Here is a 21,909-nt window from a genome sequence, read left to right as displayed (position 1 = left end):
GCCGTGAATGAGAAATGTTTGTGCTGCCGAGAATGAGAATATGTGTCTACAATTCGTACAGTAATGGAGTAACGTAATGAGGAACAGTTAGATTGCTTTTGCGACCTGATGGGTTCTGACTTCTAAACTTGAAAATACTAAATATTCTTATTCATATCACAGAGGGAGAGAGGGGAATGTAGAACATTTACATTCTGTCAGAATATGTAATTGTTGGACATCAGGGATCCTATGGGGAGGAGTGAGGAATTTGGGGCCGAGGTCAGGTCATATATATATTTTTTTTTTCACCTTTATTTAACCAGGTAGGCTAGTTGAGAAGTTCTCAATTGCAACTGCGACCTGGCCAAGATAAAGCATAGCAATTCGACACATTCAACAACACAGAGTTACACATGGAATAAACAAAACATACAGTCAATAATACAGTACAACAAAAGAAAACAAAAAGTCTATATACAGTGAGCGCAAATGAGGTAGGATAATGGAGTTAAGGCAATAAATAGGCCATGGTGGTGAAGTAATTACAAAACAGAAATTAAACACTGGAATGGCAGATGTGCAGAAGATGAATGTGCAAGTAGGGATACTGGGGTGCAAAGGAGCAAGATAAATAAATAAATACAGTATGGGGATGAGGTAGGTAGATAGATGGGCTGTTTACAGATGGGCTATGTACAGGTGCAGTGATCTGTGAGCTGCTCTGACAGCTGGTGCTTAAAGCTATTGAGGGAGATATGAGTCTCCAGCTTCAGAGATTTTTGCAGTTCGTTCCAGTCATTGGCAGCAGAGAACTGGAAGGAAAGGCGACCAAAGGAAGAATTGGCTTTGGGGGTGACCAGTGAGATATACCTGCTGGAGCGCGTGCTACGAGTGGGTGCTGCTATGGTGACCAGTGAGTTGAGATAAGGCGGGGCTTTACCTAGCAGAGACTTGTAGATAACCTGTAGCCAGTGGGTTTGGCGACGAGTATGAAGCGAGGGCCAACCAACGAGAGCGTACCGGTCGCAATGGATGGCACTGTGATAGACTGCATCCAATTTGTTGAGTAGAGTGTTTGAGGCTATTTTATAGATGACATAACCAAAGTCGAGGATCGGTAGGATGGTCAGTTTTACGAGGGTGTGTTTGGCAGCATGAGTGAAGGATGCTTTTGTTGCGATATAGGAAGCCGATTCTAGATTTAATTTTGGATTGGAGATGCTTAATGTGAGTCTGGAAGGAGAGTTTACAGTCTAACCAGACACCTAGGTATTTGTAGTTGTCCACGTATTCCAAGTCAGAGCCGTCCAGAGTAGTGATGCTGGACGGGCGAGCAGGTGCGGGCAGTGATCGATTGAACAGCATGCATTTAGTTTTACTTGCGTTTAAGAGCAGTTGGAGGCCACGGAAGGAGAGTTGTATGGCATTGAAGCTCGTCTGGAGGTTAGTTAACACAGTGTCCAAAGAGGGGCCAGAAGTATACAGAATGGTGTCGTCTGCGTAGAGGTGGATCAGAGAATCACCAGCAGCAAGAGCAACATCATTGATGTATACAGAGAAGAGAGTCGGCCCGAGAATTGAACCCTGTGGCACCCCCATAGAGACTGCCAGAAGTCCGGACAACAGGCCCTCCGATTTGACACACTGAACTCTATCACAGAAGTAGTTGGTAAACCAGGCAGGGCAATCATTTGAGAAACCAAGGCTGTCGAGTTTGCCAATAAGAATGTGGTGATTGACAGAGTCGAAAGCCTTCGCCAGGTCGATGAATGCGGCTGCACAGTAATGTCTCTTATCGATGGCGGTTATGATGTCGTTTAGGACCTTGAGCGTGGCTGAGGTGCACCCATGACCAGCCCTGAAACCAGATTGCATAGCGGAGAAGGTACGGTGGGATTCGAAATGGTCGGTAATCTGTTTGTTAACTTGGCTTTCGAAGACCTTAGAAAGACAGGGTAGAATAGATATAGGTCTGTAGCAGTTTGGGTCTAGTGTCACGTTCGGAACAGAGAGTAAAAGGAGCAGGTTTCTAGGCACGATAGCATCGATTCAAGGCATAGTGTACAGACAAAGGTAAGGTAGGATGTGAGTACATTGGAGGTAAACCTATGCATTGAGTAATGATGAGAGAGATATAGTCTCTAGAGACGTTTAAACCAGGTGATGTCATTGCATATGTAGGAGGTGGAACAACATGGTTGGTTAAGGCATATTGAGCAGGGCTAGAGGCTCTACAGAGAAATAAGACAGTAATCACTAACCAGGACAGTAATGGACGAGGCATATTGATATTAGAGAGAGGCATGCGTAGCCAAGTGAACATATGGGCCCAGTGAGTGATTGGGCTGACTGGGGACACGGCGATTCAGACAGTTAGCAGGCCGATGCGAACAAGCTAACAGTTAGCAGACCGGGGCTGGCGAGCTAGCAGACCGGGGCTGGCGAGCTAGCAGACCGGGGCTGGCGAGCTAGCAGACCGGGGCTGGCGAGCTAGCAGACCGGGGCTGGCGAGCTAGCAGTTAGCAGACCGTGGCAAACGAGCTAGCAGTTAGCAGACCGTGGCAAACGAGCTAGCAGTTAGCAGACCGTGGCAAACGAGCTAGCAGTTAGCAGACCGTGGCAAACGAGCTAGCAGTTAGCAGACCGGGGCAAACGAGCTAGCAGTTAGCAGACCGGGGCAAACGAGCTAGCAGTTAGCAGACCGGGGCTAGCAAGTTAGCCTTTGGGGAACGTCGCGATGGGGGTAAGTCTGTTTTTTTTGCCTCTTCGTGCGGTGACATTGATAGACCAGTCTTGGAATTAGTAGGGTTCCAAGTAGCTCTAGGTAGCTAGCAGGCCACGGTTAGTAGAATGGGCCTTCAGCGGACGTCGCGCCTAAGGGGCCTGTTGGAATCCTCGGGCAGATTATGTCGGTATTCCAGTCATAGAGGATCGGCAGGGTTCCGTGCCCCATACCGGCAGTAGAAGGGGTCCGGAAATTGTAGCCCAGGTGTGGGCTTCGGTGGTAGCACAGGAGCCCTGGCCCGGGCTAGCTTCAGGCTAATTGGTGCTTGCTCCGGGATGGAAACGCTAGCCAGGAGTAGTCACCCGGGATTGCGGTTAGCTAGTTGCGAAGATCCAAATTAGTTCAGAGTTTGTGGTAGAAATCCGGGGATATGGGAGAAAAAAAAAAAGATTTTTTTTTATATATATATATATATATATATATATATATATATATATATATATATATATATATATCCGTTATGCTCTGGTTTGAGTCACGTTGTTCGAACTGGCGAGAGCTTTCCGAGCTAAAGGTTAGCTGATCACCGCTAGCAATGGTTTGCTGACTGATGGCTGGTAGGTAGTTAGCTGGTTAGCTTCAGTTGAGGGATTCCAGATTCGAAGTAAATAGAAATACTTTAGAAAAAAAAACATCCATGCCACATTGGGTGAGGCGGGTTGCAGGAGAGTATTTCGAACTTGAGGTTTAGGAAAATATTTTTAAAAGATACGCGAATAAAAAGATGTAAAAATATATATACAAGGGACACGACAGGACAAAGATGTCTGACTGCTACGCCATCTTGGAAGAAAGATGAAGTGAGGAAGAACAGATATCACCAAGGTTCTGTCTAGCAACAGAGATGTATTGGCTGTTCAGATGTGTAGGAGGATACTCAACATAGCAGAAAGAGTTAAATAACAGTACTTGTGTGAATAGGTTGTTTTATGCAGCTGTTTGACCAAGTGGGTGAATAAACTTGGTTTGAGCTTTACTAAGCATCCGCGAGTTTTACTCGGTTCATTTAGAACCTAACAGACCACAGGGCTTTTGCTGCCCACATACACTCTGGTGTCCTGGAAAGTTTCTCAATTTTGGGTAAGCTTCTCCTTTAACGATAAAAATACGAACATAAAAATATACAGTGCCTTCGAAAAGTATTCAGACCCCTTGACTTTTTCCACATTTTGTTACGTTACAGCCTTAATAAAAAATGTATTAAATAAAATAAATTCCTCAATGTGTACACAATACCCCATAATGACAACCAGAAGGAAGCCACTTGTCAGTAAAATGCACATGACAGCATGCTTAGAGTTTGCCAAAAGGCACCTAAAGACTCTCAGACCATGAGAAACAAGATTCTCTGTTCTGATGAAACCAAGACCAAACTCTTTGGCCTGAATGCCAAGCGTCATGTCTGGAGGAAACCTGGCACCATTCCTACGGTGAAGCATGGTGGTGGCAGCATCATGCTGATGGGATGTTTTTCAGCGCCAGGGACTTGGAGACTAGTCAGGATAGAGGGAAAGATGAGCAGAGCAAAGTACAGAGAGATCGCTCTGGAGCAGGTTTTCATCAACGCTCAAAACCACCTTCCAACAGGACAACGACCCTAAGCACACAGCCAAGACAACGCAGTAGTGGCTTCGGGACAAGTCTCTGAATGTCCTTGAGTGGCCCCGACACTCCCCATTCAACATGACAGGCTTGTAGAGTCATACCCAAGAAGACACAACGCTGTAATCGCTGCCAAAGGTGCTTCAACAAAGTACTGCGTAAAGGGTCTGAAAACGTATGTAAATGTGATAAGTATATATATTTATTTTTATATAAACGTGCAAAGTTTCTAAAAACCTGTTTTGCTTTGTCATTATGGGGTATTGTGCGTAGATTGATGAGGGGGAAAAAACTATTTAATCCTTTTTAGAATAAGGCTGTAACTTAACAAAATGTGTAAAAAGTTGAGGGGTCTGAATACTTTCCCGAATGCACTGTATATATACAGTACCAGTCAAAAGTTGGGACACACATACTCATTGAGAGAATACCAAGAGTGTGCAAAGCTGTCATCAAGGCAACTTTGAAGAATATCAAATATACTGCTCAAAAAAATAAAGGGAACACTTAAACAACACATCCTAGATCTGAATGAAAGAAATAATCTTATTAAATACTTTTTTCTTTACATAGTTGAATGTGTTGACAACAAAATCACACAAAAATAATCAATGGAAATCCAATTTATCAACCCATGGAGGTCTGGATTTGGAGTCACACTCAAAATTAAAGTGGAAAACCACACTACAGGCTGATCCAACTTTGATGTAATGTCCTTAAAGCAAGTCAAAATGAGGCTCAGTAGTGTGTGTGGCCTCCACGTGCCTGTATGACCTCCCTACAACGCCTGGGCATGCTCCTGATGAGGTGGCGGATGGTCTCCTGAGGGATCTCCTCCGAGACCTGGACTAAAGCATCCGCCAACTCCTGGACAGTCTGTGGTGCAACGTGGCGTTGGTGGATGGAGCGAGACATGATGTCCCAGATGTGCTCAATTGGATTCAGGTCTGGGGAACGGGCAGGCCAGTCCGTAGCATCAATACCTTCCTCTTGCAGGAACTGCTGACACACTCCAGCCACATGAGGTCTAGCATTGTCTTGCATTAGGAGGAACCCAGGGCCAACCGCACCAGCATATGGTCTCACAAGGGGTCTGAGGATCTCATCTCGGTACCTAATGGCAGTCAGGCTACCTCTGGCGAGCACATGGAGGGCTGTGCGGCCCCCCAAAGAAATGCCACCCCACACCATGACTGACCCACCACCAAACTGGTCATGCTGGAGGATGTTGCAGGCAGCAGAACGTTCTCCACGGCGTCTCCAGACTCTGTCACGTCTGTCACGTGCTCAGTGTGAAGCTGCTTTCATCTGTGAAGAGCACAGGGCACCAGTGGCGAATTTGCCAATCTTGGTGTTCTCTGGCAAATGCCAAACGTCCTGCACGGTGTTGGGCTGTAAGCACAACCCCCACCTGTGGACGTCGGGCCCTCATACCACCCTCATGGAGTCTGTTTCTGACCATTTGAGCAGACACATGCACATTTGTGGCCTGCTGGAGGTCATTTTGCAGGGCTCTGGCAGTGCTTCTCCTGCTCCTCCTTGCACAAAGGCGGAGGTAGCGGTCCTGCTGCTGGGTTGTTGCCCTCTTACGGCCTCCTCCACGTCTCCTGATGTACTGGCCTGTCTCCTGGTAGCGCCTCCATGCTCTGGACACTACGCTGACAGACACAGCAAACCTTCTTGCCACAGCTCGCATTGATGTGCCATCCTGGATGAGCTGCACTACCTGAGCCACTTATGTGGGTTGTAGACTCCGTCTCATGCTACCACTAGAGTGAAAGCACTGCCAGCATTCAAAAGTGACCAAAACATCAGCCAGGAAGCATAGGAACTGAGAAGTGGTCTGTGGTCCCCACCTGCAGAACCACTCCTTTATTGGGGGTGTCTTGCTAATTGCCTATAATTTCCACCTGTTGTCTATTCCATTTGCACAACAGCATGTGAAATGTATTGTCAGTCAGTGTTGCTTCCTAAGTGAACAGTTTGATTTCACAGAAGTGTGATTGACTTGGAGTTACATTGTGTTGTTTAAGTGTTCCCTTTATTTTTTTGAGCAGTGTATATTTTGATTTGATTAACACTTTCTTGGTTACTACATGATTCCAAATATGTTATTTCATAGTTTTGATGTCTTCACCTTTATTCTACAATGTAGAAAATAGTAAAAATAAATAAAAACCCTTGAATGAGCAGGTGTCCAAACCTTTGACTGGTACTGTGTGTGTGTACATATATATATGTATATTGGAAAAAATTATCAAATAGTTTGGCAACCCTGTTTGAAAGCTTTCAAATTATATCAAACTCAACAGTTAGATTTTTCAGTCATAAAGACATGGATGTCTTACGGTAGGGGGGGAAATGCAAAATGGGTCAACTTTGCGCAACTCTATCTCCTGAATGTTTTGGCATTCAGGTTCAAAAAATCACTTTCAGACAACTTCTACCATTGACAAACATGTTTGGAAGGTTTCGTTCAAATCTAAAGGGGTGCAGAAAGTGAATTCATATGGAACGACCGTACGGGTAAAAATAAAAGCTTTGCATGAAGCCTCTTTAGTAATGAGTCGCACCTAAAATCGACATGGGGGGGTCATAATACTCTACAGACGTTTGTGAGAAGACCGACTTTCGGAATGTCTCATGGCCTGACATACACCGCTTTAGCTCTGCCACCTTTCACTGCAAATGTAGAAGGGCGACATCGTAGGATGCGGTGGATTGAGACACAGCCTATGCCAAAAACTGCTCCTTACCATAAAAAAAACAATAGACGGAATTTGATGGGTATTTTTTTATTATGCTAATTGGATTTGAAGAACCACCAGAATTGGTAAAAAAATATATATATTTCGCATGCCAACATATTAGGCAAGAATTAAGAGAAGGCTGATCGTGTCAGGCAAAAATTATGTCAAACACTACACTATTGCAACATACAGTCACGTCTGAAGCGTGCTATAGAGTTCACAGCTGGCAACGCCTCATAACAATTAATCATTTGCAACAATGTCAAAAAGCGCCATCACTATCTTTCCTTTGCAGTACCTCAAACTGTCGTGATAACAAGATAAGACATTGAGTTTGTCGGAGCAGTGACTTAACATCCTAAAACCTACTCTGAGCTAGGAGTTTTCTTACAACAGGTTTTAACAGGATTTCTCGGGCCTTTTCTGAGATGCTTTGTGGATATGGCCCCGGGTTACAGGAGACATTTCAACTAATCTCAATTAATTATCGTTTTGACTCTTGATGAAGTCAACACTGCATTACAGATAAGGACTAATATTTTACTCCTAGTCCCAGGTACGAGTCTTTAAAATGAATTCAGAGGTCAGGTTAATTCAGTAGAAAACCAGTAGACTGCACTTACTTCGCCAGGACCAGAATCAGGTCACTCCAGATCGTAGCAGTTGGTTCTCGACCTCTCCCATCTCTCACTTCCTTTCTCTCTCTCTCCCCATCCCTATCTAACAGAGTGCCCCTTGTCCTGCACTCTCCTTCCGGCCTTGTTTCTTCAGTAGCTGGATGCGGTTGTGGCAGTAAAACTTGATGGCCCTCCAGTCGCGCTGGTTGCTGACCAGAAGAGGACAGAGGTGCAAGCAGCGCTCGCAGTCTGCCTTGGCTGGCACACGCAGCTCCATGATGTTCCTCTTCAGGTGCGTCTCCACGGCGACTCGCTCCGCCTCCGACCAGGGCCGCTTCAGCACCCCACGCTTCCCTGGGAACACAGGACAGACTCATATGTATCAATTACCCAATTCCAAATCCATCCCCACAGAGCACCAAACCCCTAATCTATACAGTGCCTTCAGCAAGTATACACACCCCTTTACTTTTTCCACATTTTGTTGTGTTACAGCCTGAATGTAAAATTGATTAGTTAGATTTTTTGTCACTGGCCTAAACACAACACCACATATGTCAAAGCAGATTTAATTATTATTAAAAAAATAATAATAATACGTTTACAAATTAATTACAAATGAAAAGCTTAAATGACTTGCGTTAATAAGTATTCAACCACTTTGTTATGGCAAGCCTAAATAAGTTCAGGAGTACAAATGTGTCTAACAAGTCACATAATAAGTTGCATGGACTCACTCTGTGTGCAGTAAAGAAATCTAATCTTATCGGTCGCATACACATTTAGCAGATGTTCCCTGTGGCTCAGTTCGTAGAGCATGGTGTTTGCAACGTCAGGGTTGTGGGTTCGATTCCCACGGGGGCCAGTACAAAAAATAAATTTAAAAAAGAAAAAAATGCATGAAATGAAATGTATGAAATGTATGCATTCACTACTGTAAGTCGCTCTGGATAAGAGCGTCTGCTAAATGACTAAAATGTAAAATGTAAAAATCGAAATGTTATTGCAGGTGTAGCGATATGATTGTGTTCCTATCTCCAACAGTGCAGGAATATCTAACAATATACACAAAAAAAATTATAAAATCTATTCTAATAATACATTCTATATACAGTTGAAGTCTGAAGATACATACACCTTAGCGAAATAATTTTAAACTCAGTTCACAATTCCTGACATTAATCCTTGTAAAACGGTCATTAAGACACTAACAGCTTACAGACGACAGGCAATTAAGGTCACAGTTATGAAAACTTAGGACATTAAAGAGGCCTTTCTACTGACTCTGAACGTTCCTTAGGCATGCTGCAAGGAGGCATGAGGACTGCAGATGTGGCCAGGGCAATAAATTGCAATGTTCGTACTGTGAGACGCCTAAGACAGAGCTACAGGGAGACAGGACGGACAGCTGATCGTCCTCGCAGTGGCAGACCACGTGTAACAACACCTGCACAGGATCGGTATATCCGAACATCACACCTGCGGGACAAGTACAGAAAGGCAACAACAACTGCCCGCAATAGGCTGAGAGAGGCTGGACTGAGGGCTTGTGGGCCTGTTGTAAGGCAAGTCCTCACCAAACATCACCGGCAATGGGCACAAACCCACCAAACGCTGGACCAGACAGGACTGGCAAAAAGTGCTCTTCACTGACGAGTCAAGGTTTTGTCTCACCAGGGGTGATGGTCGGATTCGCGTTTATCTTCGAAGGAATGAAGGTTACACCAAGGCCTGTACTCTGGAGAGGGATCGATTTGGAGGTGGAGGGTCCATCATGGTCTGGGGCGGTGTGTCACAGCATCATCGGACTGAGCTTGTTGTCATTGCAGGCAATCAACACTGTGTGTTACAGGGAAGACATCCTCCTCCCTCATGTGGTACCCTTCCTGCAGGCTCATCCTGACATGACCCTCCAGCATGACAATGCCACCAGCCTTACTGCCACCAGCCACACTGCTAGTTCTGTGCGTGATTTCCTGCAAGACAGGAATGTCAGTGTTCTGCCATGGCCAGAAAAGAGCCCGGATCTCAATCCCATTGAGCACGTCTGGGACCTGTTGAGCACGTCTGGGACCTGTTGGATCGGAGGATGAGGGCTAGGGCCATTCCCCCCAGAAATGTCAGGGAGCTTGCAGGTGCCTTGGTGGAAGAGTGGGGTAACATATCACAGCAAGAACTGGAAAATCTGAAGCAGTCCATGAGGAGGAGATGCACTGCAGTACTTAATGCAGCTGGTGGCCACACCAGATACTGACTGTTATTTTAGATTTTGACCCCCCCCCCCTTTGCTCAGGGACACATTATTCAATTTCTGTTAGTCACGTGTCTGTGGATCTTGTTCAGTTTGTCTCAGTTGTTAAATCTGATCTTCATACAAATATTTACACATGTTAAGTTTGCTGAAAATAAACAGTTGACAATGAGAGGTTACGTTTTTTTGCTGATATATAATATACACACACATTCTGTTTTTGGGAAAGTATTCAGACCCCTCCACTTTTTTCACATTATGAAGCGTTAGACTTATTCTAAAATGTAATTGTTCGTTTTTGTCCCCTCAATCTAGTCACAATACACCATAATGACAATGCAAAAATGTTTTGTTAATATATTTATTATAAAAAAATGAAATATTACATAAGTATTCAGACCCTTTACTCAGTACTTTGTTGAAGCACCTTTGGCAGCGATTATAGCATCGAGTCTTCTTGGGTATGACGCTACAGCTTGGCACATCTGTATTTGGGGAGTTTCTCCCATCCTTCACTGCAGATCCTCTTAAGCTCTGTCATGTTGGATGGGGAGCGTTGCTGCACAGCTATTTTCAGGTCTCTGCCGAGATGTTAGATCAGGTTCAAGTCTATGCTCTGTCTGGGCCAGTCAAGGCCATTCAGAGACTTGTCCCGAAGCCAGGGGTCGTAGTCCTGTTGGAAGGTGAAGCTGCACCCCAGTTTGGTGGTCCTGAGCGCTCTGGAGCAGGTTTAAAATCAAGGATCGCTCTGTACTTTCCTCCGTTCATCTTTGCCTCGATCCTGACAGGTCTCCCAGTCCCTGCCACTGAAAAACATCCCCACAGCATGATGCTGCGATGATACCACCATTCTTCATTGTAGGGATAGTGCCAGGTTTCCTCCAGACTTGACGCTTGGCATTCAGGCCTAAGAGTTCAATTTTGGTTTGATCAGACCAGAGAATCTTGTTTCTCATGGTCTGAGAGTCTTTAGGTGCCTTTTATGCTGCAATAGTTTGTGTCGGGGGCTAGGGTCAGTCTGTTATATCTGGAGTATTTTTTCTGTCTTATCCGGTGTCCTGTGTGAATTTAAGTATGCTCTCTCTTTCTCTCGGAGGACCTGAGCCCTAGGACCATGCCTCAGGACTACCTGGCATGATGACTCCTTGCTGTCCCCAGTCCACCTGGCCATGCTGCTGCTCCAGTTTCAACTGTTCTGCCTGCGGCTATGGAACTCTGACCTGTTCACCGTACATGCTACCTGTCCCAGACCTGCTGTTTTCAACTCTCTAGAGACAGCAGGAGCGGTAGAGATACTCTCAATGATCGGCTATGAAAAGCCAACTGACATTTACTCGAGGTGCTGACTTGTTGCACCCTCGACAACTACTGTGATTATTATTTGACCATGCTGGTCATTTATGAACATTTGAGCATCTTGGCCATGTTCTCTTATAATAATCTCCACCCAGCACAGCCAGAAGAGGACTGGCCACCCCTCATAGCCTGGTTCCTCTCTAGGTTTCTTCCTAGGTTTTGGCCTTTCTAGGGAGTTTTTCCTAGCCCCCGTGCTTCTACACCTGCATTGCTTGTTGTTTGGGGTTTTAGGCTGGGTTTCTATACAGCACTGAGATATCAGCTGATGTAAGGGCTACATAAATACATTTGATTTTTGGCAAACTACAAGCGGGCTGTCATGTGCCTTTTACTGAGGAGTGGCTTCCATCCAGTGGAGTGCTGCAGAGATGGTTGTCCTTCTGGAAGGTTCTCCCATCTCCACAGAGGAACTCTAGAGCTCTGTCAGAGTGACCATCAGGTTCTTGGTCACCTACCTGACCAAAGCCCTTCTCCGCCAATTGCTCAGTTTGGCTGGGCGGCCAGCTTTAGGAAGTCTTTGTGATTCCAAACTTTTTCCATTTAAGAATGATGGAGGCCATTGTGTTCTTGGGGACCTTAAATACTGCAGAAATTATTTGGTACCCTTCCCCAGATACGTGCTTCGACACAATCCTGTCTCAGAGCTCTACGGACAATTCCTTCGACCTCATGGCTTGGTTTTTGCGCTAAACATACACTGTCAACTGTGGGACCTTATATAGACAGGTGTGTGGCTTTCCAAATCATGTCCAATCAATTGAATTTACCACAGGTGGACTCCAAAGAAGTTGTAAAAACATCAAGGATGATCAATGTAAACAGGATGCACCTGAGCTCAATATTGAGTCTCATAGTCAAGGGTCTGAATATTTATGTAAATACATTTCTAAAAACCTGTTTTCGCTTTGCCATTATGAGGTAGTGTGTGTAGATTGCTGAAGAATGTTTTATTTAATACATTTCAGAATAAGGCTGTAACGTAACAAAATTAGGGAAAAGTCAAGGGGTCTGAATACAATATGGACAGTATATGGATATAATATGTAGTATATCTGAAGAATAGTGTATGTACAGCAATAGTTAAATAGGGTAGGCTTTGACTAGAATACAGTATATACACATATGGAACGGGTAAAACAGTATGCAAACATTAAAATGACCAGTGTTCCATGACTATGTACATAGGGCAGCTGCCTCTAAAGTGCATGGTAGAGTAACCGGGTGGTAGCCCGCTAGTGACCGTGACTAAACTTCAGGGCAGGGTACTGGGCGGAGGCTGGCTAGTGGTGACTATTTAACAGTCTGATGGCCTTGATGTAGAAGCTAGTTTTTCAGTCTTTCGGTCCCAGTTTTGATGCACCTATACTGACCTCGCCTTCTAGATGGTAGCGGGGTGAACAGGCCGTGGCTCAGGTGGTTGTCCTTGATGATCTTCTTTGCCTTCCTATGACACCGGGTGCTGTAGATGTCCTGGAGGGCAGTGCATCCCTGGTGATGCATTGGGAAGACCGCACCACCCACTGGAGAGCCCAGCGGTTGCGGACAGTGCAGTTGCCATACCACGCGGTGATAAAGCCCGACAGAAAGCTCTCAACGGTGCATCTGTAAAAGTTTGTGAGGGTCTTAGGGGCCAAGCTGAATTTCTTCAGCCTGCTGAGGTTGAAGAGGCGCTGTTGCGCCGCCATCACCACAGTATCTGTGTGGGTGGAGCATTTGTCAGTGATGTGTACGCCGAGGAGCTTGAAGCTTTTCACCTTCTCCACTGTGGCCCGTCGATGTGGATGGGGGCGTGCTCCATCTGTTGAAGTCCACGATCAACTCCTTCATTTTGTTGGCATTGAGAGACGTTATTTTCCTGTCACCACTTCGCCAGGGCCCTCACCTCCTCCCTGTAGGATTTCTCGTAGTCGTTTGTAATCAGGACTACCACTGCTGTGTTGTCTGCAAACTTGATGATCGAGTTGGAGACAACCGTGGCCATGTAGTTATGGGTGAACGGAGTAGACGGGGCTGAGCATGTGGGGCCCCAGTGTTGAGGATCAGCGAAGTGGAGATGTTGTTTCCTACCTTCACAACCTGGGGGCAGCCCGTCAGGAACTCCAGGACTCAGTTGCACAGAGAGTTGTTCAGAACCATAACCTTAATAATGAGCTTGGAGGGTACTATGGTGTTGAAGGCTGAGCTGTAGTCAAAGAACAGCATTCTTATAGGTATTCCTCTTGTCCAGATGGGATAGGGCAGTGTGCAGTGCGATGGTGACATCGGTGGATCTATTGGGGTGGTATGCAAATTGCAGTGGGTCTAGGGCCGGGTAAGGTGGAGGTGATATGATCTGAGCTTCTCAAAGCACATAATGATGACAGAGGTGAGTGCTACAGGGCGATAGTAATTTTGTTCAGTTACCTTCACTTTCTTGGAACAGGAACAATGGTGGACATCTTGAAGCAAGTGTGGATAACAGAGAGGCAGTGGTAGAAAACGTACTCAATTGTCCTAATTGAGTAAAAGTAAAGATACCTTAATAGAAATTGACTCAAGTAAAAGTCAACCAGTAAAATACTACTTGACTAAAAGTATTTGGTTTTAAATACACTTAAGTATCAACAGTACCGTAATTTCCGGACTATTAAGCGCATCCATATAAGCCGCACCCACTGAATTAAAAAATAAATATTATTTTGAACATAAATAAGCCGCACGTCTATAAGCCGCAGGTGCCTATCGGTACATTGAAACAAATGAACTTTAACGAAACACGGCTTGTAACAAAAATAAATAGGCTTTAACGAAACACGGCTTGTAACAAAAAATAAAAAATTAGCAGTAAGCTTTAGTTGTCTTTTTGCAGAGTCAATTCCTCACGCTGCTATTTCCAACGTCTTATCATCGACTCATTAAGACCAAGCTCCCGTGCAGCAGCTCTATTTCCTTTTCCAACAGCCAGATCAATCGCCTTCAACTTGAAAGCTGCATCATATGCATTTCTCCGTGTCTTTGCCATGACAAAATAACTTTGCCGTGACAAAATAACTACCGTAATGATGGGAAGTTTGAGAGCGCTCGATTTAATCTAAACAGTAAACAAAAAAGTTGTTTGACCTTAACCCGTTCGGCAATTTCATTGGTCTAATGAAAGCTTCATGCCGCCAAAAAACTGAGCATGTCACAGAATGTGTTTTTTTTGGAGAAAAAAAATTGAAAGCGGGAAAAATCCATATATTAGCCGCGTCATTGTTTAAGCCGCGAGGTTCAAAGCCTGGGAAAAAAGTTGCGGCTTATAGTCCGGAATTTACGGTAAATGGAATTGCTAAAATGTACTTAAGTATCAAAAGTATAAAACATTACACATTCCTTATATTAAGCAAATCAGATGGCAGAATTTTCTTGTTTTTCTATTGACGGATAGCCAGGGGCACACTCCAAAACAGACATTTACAAACTAAGCATTTGTGTTTAGTGAGTCAGCCAGATCAGAGGCAGTAGGGATGACCAGGGATGTTCTCTTGATAAGTGTGTGAATTAGACAATTTTCCTGTCAAAATGTAACGAGTACTTTTGGGTGTCAGGGAAAATGTATGGAGTGAAATGTACATTATTTTCTTTAGGAATGTAGTTAAGTAAAAGTTGGCAAAAATATAAATAGTAAAGTAAAGTACAGATACCCCAAAAAACAACTTAAGTAGTACTTTACTCCACTGCAGACAGGGATAGGGAGAGATTGAATATGTCCGTAAACACTCCTGCCAACTGGTCTGCGCATGCACTGAGGACGCGGCTAGGGAATCTGTCTGGTCTGGCAGCCTTGCGAGGGTTAACACGCTTAAATGTCCTACTCACGTCGGCCACGGAGAACGAGAGCTAATAGCCCACGTCAGCAGCACTTTGTTTTCCTCGAAGCGGGCGAATAAGGTGTTTAGCTTGTCCGGGAGCAAGACATCTGTGTCCGCAACGTGACGGATTTTTCCTTTATAATCTGTAATTGTCTGAAGTCCCTGCCACATACTCACGACTAAGCCGTTGAATTGCGACTCCACTTTGTCTCTGTACTGATGTTATACCAGTTTCATTGCCTATCGAAGGGCATAACTGGACTGTTGGTACTCAACCATATTCCCAGTCACCTTGCCGTAGTTAAATGCAGTGGTTTGAGCTTTCAGTTGTGTGCAAATGCTGCCATCTATCCACGGTTTTTGGTTTGGATAGGTTTTCATAGTCACAGTGGGCACAACATCCCCTATACACTTCCTGATGAACTCAGTCACGGTGTCAGTGTATACGTCAATGTTATTCTCAGAGGCATCCCAGTCCACGTGATCAAAACAATCTTGAAGCATGGATTCCAATTTGTCAGACCACCGTTGAACAGTCCTTACTACGGGTACTTCCTGTTTGAGGTTCTGCCTAATAGTGTTTAACATGATTTTTGAATGACTACCTCATCTCTGTACCCCACACATACAGATAATTGTAAGGTACCTCAGTCAAACATTGAATTCAACCACAAAGACCTGGGAGGTTTTCCAATGCCTTGCAAAGAAGGGCACCTATTGGTAGATGGGTCAAAATAAAAAAAGCAGACATTGAATACCCCTTTGAGCTTGGTGAAGTTAACTACACTTTGGATGGAGTATCAATACACACAGTCACTACAAAGATACAGGCGTCCTTCATAACTCAGTTGCCAGAGAGGAAGGAAAATGCTCAGGGATTTCACCATGAGGCCAAGGGTGACTTTAAAACAGTTAGTGTTTAATGGCTGTGATGGGAGAAAAACTGAGGACGGATCAACAACAGTGTAGTTACTCTACAATACTAACATAATTGACAGAATGAAAAGGAAGCCTGTACAGAATAAAAATATTCCAAAACATGCATCCTGTTTACAACAAGGCACTAAAGTAATATTGCAAAGAATGTGTCAAAACAATTTACTTTTTGTACTGAATACAAAGGGGTATGTTTGGGGCAAATCCAACACACCACATTACTGAGTACCACTCTCCATATTTTCAAATATAGTGTTGGCTGCATCATGTTATGGGTATGCTTGTACTCATTAAGGACTTGAGAGTTCTTAAAAAAAAATAAAAAAAAATACATGGAATTGAGCTAAGCACAGGCAAAATCCTAGAGGAAAAGCTGGTTCAGTCTGCTTTCCACCAGAAAGTAGGAGATTAAAATAATCTAAAACAAGGCAAAATCAACAATGAAATGTCAATAAATATAACAAAATGTCTAAAAACATGTTTTCACTCATGGGGTATTGTGTATTACCGACGAGCAGCATTGTTGAAACTAAATACACTACAAGGAACGTCTTGATTAGTGTTATGTTAGCTAGCTAGCTACAAAGTTGCTTTGTATCATGACAAGGTGTAGTACTGAAACTACCGAGGTTACCTAGCCAGCTACACGTTCAAAGTCAACAACGCAGCCACTGCTAGCTAGCCTACTCCACCAGCCAGCAGTACTGTATCATCTTAGTCAATAACATTTTTGCAACGTAAGCTTAACTTCCTGAACATTCGAGACGTGTAGTCCACTTGTCACTCCAATCTCATTTGCATTAGCGTAGCCTCTTCTGTAGCTTGTCTACTATGTGTCTGCCTATCCCTGTTCTCTCTCCTCTGCACAGGCCATACAAACGCTCCACACCGCGTGGCCGCTGCCACTCTAACCTGGTGGTCCCAGCGCGCACGACCCACGTGGAGTTCCAGGTCTCCGGCAGCCTCTGGAACTGCCGGTCTGCGGCCAACAAGGCTGAGTTCATCTCAGCCTATGCTACCCTCCAGTCCCTAGACTTCCTGGCGCTGACGGAAACATGGATCACCACAGATAACACTGCTACTCCTACTGCTCTCTCCTCGTCTGACTACGTGTTCTCGCATACCCCTAGAGCATCGAGCCAGCGGGGTGGTGGCACTGGAATCCTCATCTCTCCCAGGTGGACATTCTCTCTTTCTCCCCTGACCCATCTGTCTGTCTCCTCATTTGGGTTCCATGCTGTCGCAGTTGCCGGCCCTTTCAAGCTTGACATCCTTATCATTTATCGCCCTCCAGGTTCCCTTGGAGAGTTCATCAATGGGCTTGACGCCTTGATGGGTTCCTTTCCTGAGGATGGCTCACCTCTCGCAGTTCTGGGTGGCTTTGACCTCCCCACGTCTACCTTCGACTCATTCCTCTCTGCCTCCTTCTTTCCACTCCTCTCCTCTTTCGACCTCACCCTCTCGCCTTCCCCCCCTGCTCACAAGGCGGGCAATACGCTTGACCTCATCTTTACTAGATGCTGTTCTTCCACTGGTCTCGTTGCAGCTCCCCTCCAGGTCTCCGACCACTACCTTGTATCCTTTTCCCTCTCGCTCTCATCCAACACTTCTCACTCTCCCCCTACTCGGATGGTATTGCGCCGTCCCAGCCTTCGCTCTCTCTCTCCTGCTACTCTCTCCTCTTCCATCCTATCATCTCTTCCCTCTGCTCAAACCTTCTCCAACCTATCTCCTGGTTCTGCCTCCTCAACCCTCCTCTCCTCCCTCTCTGCATCCTTTGATCTCCTCTGTCCCCTGTCCTCCGGGCCGGCTCGGTCCTCCCCTCCTGCTCCGTGGCTCGGCGACTCACTGCGAGCTCACGGAGCAGGGCTCCGGGCAGCCGAGCGGAAATGGAGGAGAACTCGCCTCCCTGCGGACCTGGCATCCTTTCACTCCCTCCTCTCTACATTTTCCTCTTCTGTCTCCGCTGCTGGGGCCACTTTCTACCACTCTAAACTCCAAGCATCTGCCTCTGGCCCTAGGAGGCTCTTTGCTGCCTTCTCCTCCCTCCTGAGTCCTCCTCCCCCTCCCCCCCCCCCCTCCTCCCTCTCTGCGGATGACTTCGTCAACCATTTTGAAAGGAAGGTTGACGACATCCGATCCTCGTTTGCTAGGTCGGACGACACTGCTGGTCCTGCTCACACTGCCCTGCCCTGTGCTTTGGCCTCTTTCTCCCCTCTCTCTCCGGATGGAATCTCGCGTCTTGTGACGGCCGGCCGCCCGGCAGCCTGCCCACTTGACCCTATCCCCTCCTCTCTTCTCCAGACCATTTCCGGAGACCTTCTCCCCTACCTCACCTCGCTCATCAACGCATCCTTGACCGCTGGCTGCGTCCCTTCCGTCTTCAGGAGAGCGAGAGTTGCACCCCTTCTGAAAAAACCTACACTCGACCCCTCCGATGTCAACAACTGCAGGCCAGTGTCCCTTCTTTCCTTTCTCTCCAGAACTCTTGAACGCGCCGTGCTTGGCCAGCTCTCTTGCTATCTCTCTCAGAATGGCCTTCTTGATCCTAATCAGTCGGGTTTCAAGACTGGGCATTCAACTGGGACTGCTCTTCTCTGTGTCACGGAGGCTCTCCGCACTGCTAAAGCTAGCTCTCTCTCCTCTGCTCTCATCCTTCTGGACCTATCTGCTGCCTTTGATGCCGTGAACCATCAGATCCTCCTCTCCACCCTCTCCGAGCTGGGCATCTCTGGCACCGCGCACGCTTGGATTGCGTCCTACCTGACAGGTCGCTCCTACCAGGTGGCGTGGCGAGAATCTGTCTCCGCACCACGTGCTCTCACCACTGGTGTCCCCCAGGGCTCTGTTCTTGGCCCACTCCTGTTCTCGCTATACACCGGGTCGCTTGGCTCTGTCATGTCCTCACATGGTCTCTCATATCATTGCTATGCAGATGACACACGGTTGGTCTTCTCCTTTCCCCCTTCTGACGGCCAGGTGGCGAATCGCATCTCTGCATGTCTGGCGGACATGTCAGTGTGGATGACGGATCACCACCTCAAGCTGAACCTCGGCAAGACGGAGCTGCTCTTCCTCCCGGGGAAGGACTGCCCGTTCCATGATCTCGCCATCACGGTTGACAACTCCATTGTGTCCTCCTCCCAGAGTGCTAAGAGCCTTGGCGTGATCCTGGACAACACCCTGTCGTTCTCCACCAACATCAAGGCGGTGGCCCGATCCTGTGGGTTCATGCTCTGCAACATTCGCGGAGTACGACCCTGCCTCACACAGGAAGCGGCGCAGGTCCTAATCCAGGCACTTGTCATCTCCCGTCTGGATTACTGCAACTCGCTGTTGGCTGGGCTCCCTGCCTGTGCCATTAAACCCCTACAACTCATCCAGAGCGCCGCAGCCCGTCTGGTGTTCAACCTTCCCAAGTTCTCTCGCGTCGCCCCGCTCCTCCGCTCTCTCCACTGGCTTCCAGTCGAGGCTCGCATCCGCTACAGGACCATGGTGCTTGCCTGCGGAGCTGTTAGGGGAACGGCTCCTCCGTACCTTCAGGCTCTGATCAGGCCCTACACCCAAACAAGGGCACTCCGTTCATCCACCTCTGGCCTGCTCGCCTCCCTACCTCTGAGGAAGCACAGTTCCCGCTCAGCCCAGTCAAAACTGTTCGCTGCTCTGGCACCCCAATGGTGGAACAAGCTCCCTCACGACGCCAGGACAGCGGAGTCAATCACCACCTTCCGGAGACACCTGAAACCCCACCTCTTCAAGGAATACCTGGGTTAGGATAAGGTAATCCTTCTAACCCCCCCCCTTAAAAGATTTAGATGCACTATTGTAAAGTGGTTGTTCCACTGGATATTATAGGTGAATGCACCAATTTGTAAGTCGCTCTGGATAAGAGCGTCTGCTAAATGACTAAAATGTAAAATGTAAATGTGTATCGATGGGGGAGATTTTGAATTCAGGCTGTAACAACAAAAATGTGGAATACGTCAAGGGGTATGAATAGTGTATATATATATATTTTTTTTTTGGGGGGGGGGGGAGAAGGCCCATATCCACAAAGCATATCTGAAAAGGTCCTGGGAATCCTGTTAAAAAAGGGTTTGAAGACAACAAAAAACTCCCAGCTTAGAGTAGGTTTTAGGATGATAAGACATTTCCCAGACAAACCCTGGAGTGCCAGGAGCAAATGAAAAGGTGCAGCTCAGCTGGTAATCACAACAGTTCGAGGCACCTCAAAGGAAAGAAAGTTATGACGCTCATTGACATTGTAGCAAATGATGGGGAATAACCAATCGCAATGAGGCATTGCCAGTTGTGAACTCTGTAGCACACTACAGACAATTCTAGTGAATGTGACTGTACATCTTAATGTTGTAATGGTAAAATATTTCATATACAGTAATATCGCCTGACGAACAATTTTCTTAAATCACATAATACAGTGCCTTCGGAAAGTATTCAGACCCCTTGACTTTTACCACAATTTGTTACGTTACAGCCTTATTCTAAAACAGATTAAAAAAAATTAAAAAATCCTCAATCCACACACAATGACAAAGAAAAAAGTTTGGGTAAATATTGCTAATTTATATATATTTTTTAAATGACACCTTATTTACATAAGTATTCAGACCCTTTGCTATGAGACTCAATATTGAGCTCAGGTGCATCCTGTTGATGGTGACTATTGATCATCCTTGAGACATTTCTACAACTTGATTGGAGTCCACCTGTGGTAAATTCAATTGATTGGACATGATTTGGAAGGGCACACACCTCTCTATATAAGCTCCCACAGTTGACAGTGCATGTCAGAGCAAAAACCAAGCCATGATGTCGAAGGAATTGTCCGTAGAGCTCCGAGACAGGATTGTGTCGAGGCACAGATCTGGGAAAGGGTACCAAAACATTTCTGCAGCATTGAAGGTCCCCAAGAACACAGTGGCCTCCATCATTCCAAAATGGAAGTTTGGAAACACCATGACTCCTCCAAGAGCTGGTCTCACCAGCCAAACTGAGCAATCGGGGGAGAAGGACTTTGGCCAGGGAGGTCACCAAGAATCTGCTGGTCACTCTGACAAAGCTCCAGAGTTCCTCTTTGGAGATGGGAGAACCTTCCAGAAGGACAACCATCTCTGCAGCACTCCACCAATGAGGCCTTTATGGTAGAGTGGCCAGACGGAAGCCACTCCTCAGTAAAAGGCACATGACAGCCAGCTTGGAGTCTGCCAAAAGGTACCTAAAGGACTCTCAGACCATGAGAAACAAGATTCCCTGGTCTGATGAAACCAAGATTGGACTCTTTGGCCGGAATGCCAAGTGTCACATCTGAAGGAAACCTGGCACCATCCCTACGGTGAAGCATGGTGGTGGCAGCATCATGTGGTGGGGATGTTTTTCAGCGGCAGGGACTGGGAGACTAGTCAGGATAGAGGGAAAGGTGAACAGAGCAAAGTACAGAGAGATCCTTGATGAAAACCTGCTCCAGAGCGCTCAGGACCTCAGACTGGGGCGAAGGCTCACCTTCCAACAGGACAAATGACCCTAAGCACACAGCCAAGACAAAGCAGGAGTGGCTTCAGGACAATTCTATGAATGTCCCAGCCAGAGCCCGGACTTGATCGAAACATCTCTGAAGAGACCTGAAAATAGCTGTGCAATGACGCTCCCCATCCAACCTGACAGAGCTTGAGAGGATCTGCAGAGAGGAATGAGAGAAACTCCCCAAATACAGGTGTGCCAAGCTTGTAAAGTCACACCCAAGAAGACTCAATGCTGTAATCGCTGCCAAAGGTGCTTCAAC

General features: G+C 46.2%; 1 protein-coding gene across 3 annotated transcripts in view; it reads right to left on the bottom strand.

Annotated features, from left to right (window-relative positions):
• Positions 1 to 7,148: 7,148 nt before the first annotated feature.
• The window catches only part of LOC106577454 (uncharacterized), a 32,545-nt gene continuing 17,784 nt past the window's right edge, over positions 7,149 to 21,909 (bottom strand). For all 3 annotated transcript variants that reach the window (XM_082965055.1, XM_082965056.1, XM_014155445.3), the window contains one exon: positions 7,149 to 8,090. In XM_082965055.1, coding sequence (XP_082821181.1) covers positions 7,840 to 8,090 — 251 coding nt within the window. In that variant the 3' untranslated portion in view covers positions 7,149 to 7,839. The remainder of the gene's footprint in view (positions 8,091 to 21,909) is intronic.

This window comes from Salmo salar, chromosome 18, assembly GCF_965601325.2.
Source record: "Salmo salar chromosome 18, fSalSal1, whole genome shotgun sequence".
Taxonomy (NCBI): domain Eukaryota; kingdom Metazoa; phylum Chordata; class Actinopteri; order Salmoniformes; family Salmonidae; genus Salmo; species Salmo salar.
Note: the sequence above shows the minus strand (reverse complement) of the source record. Positions and strands in the feature narration are given on the sequence as shown.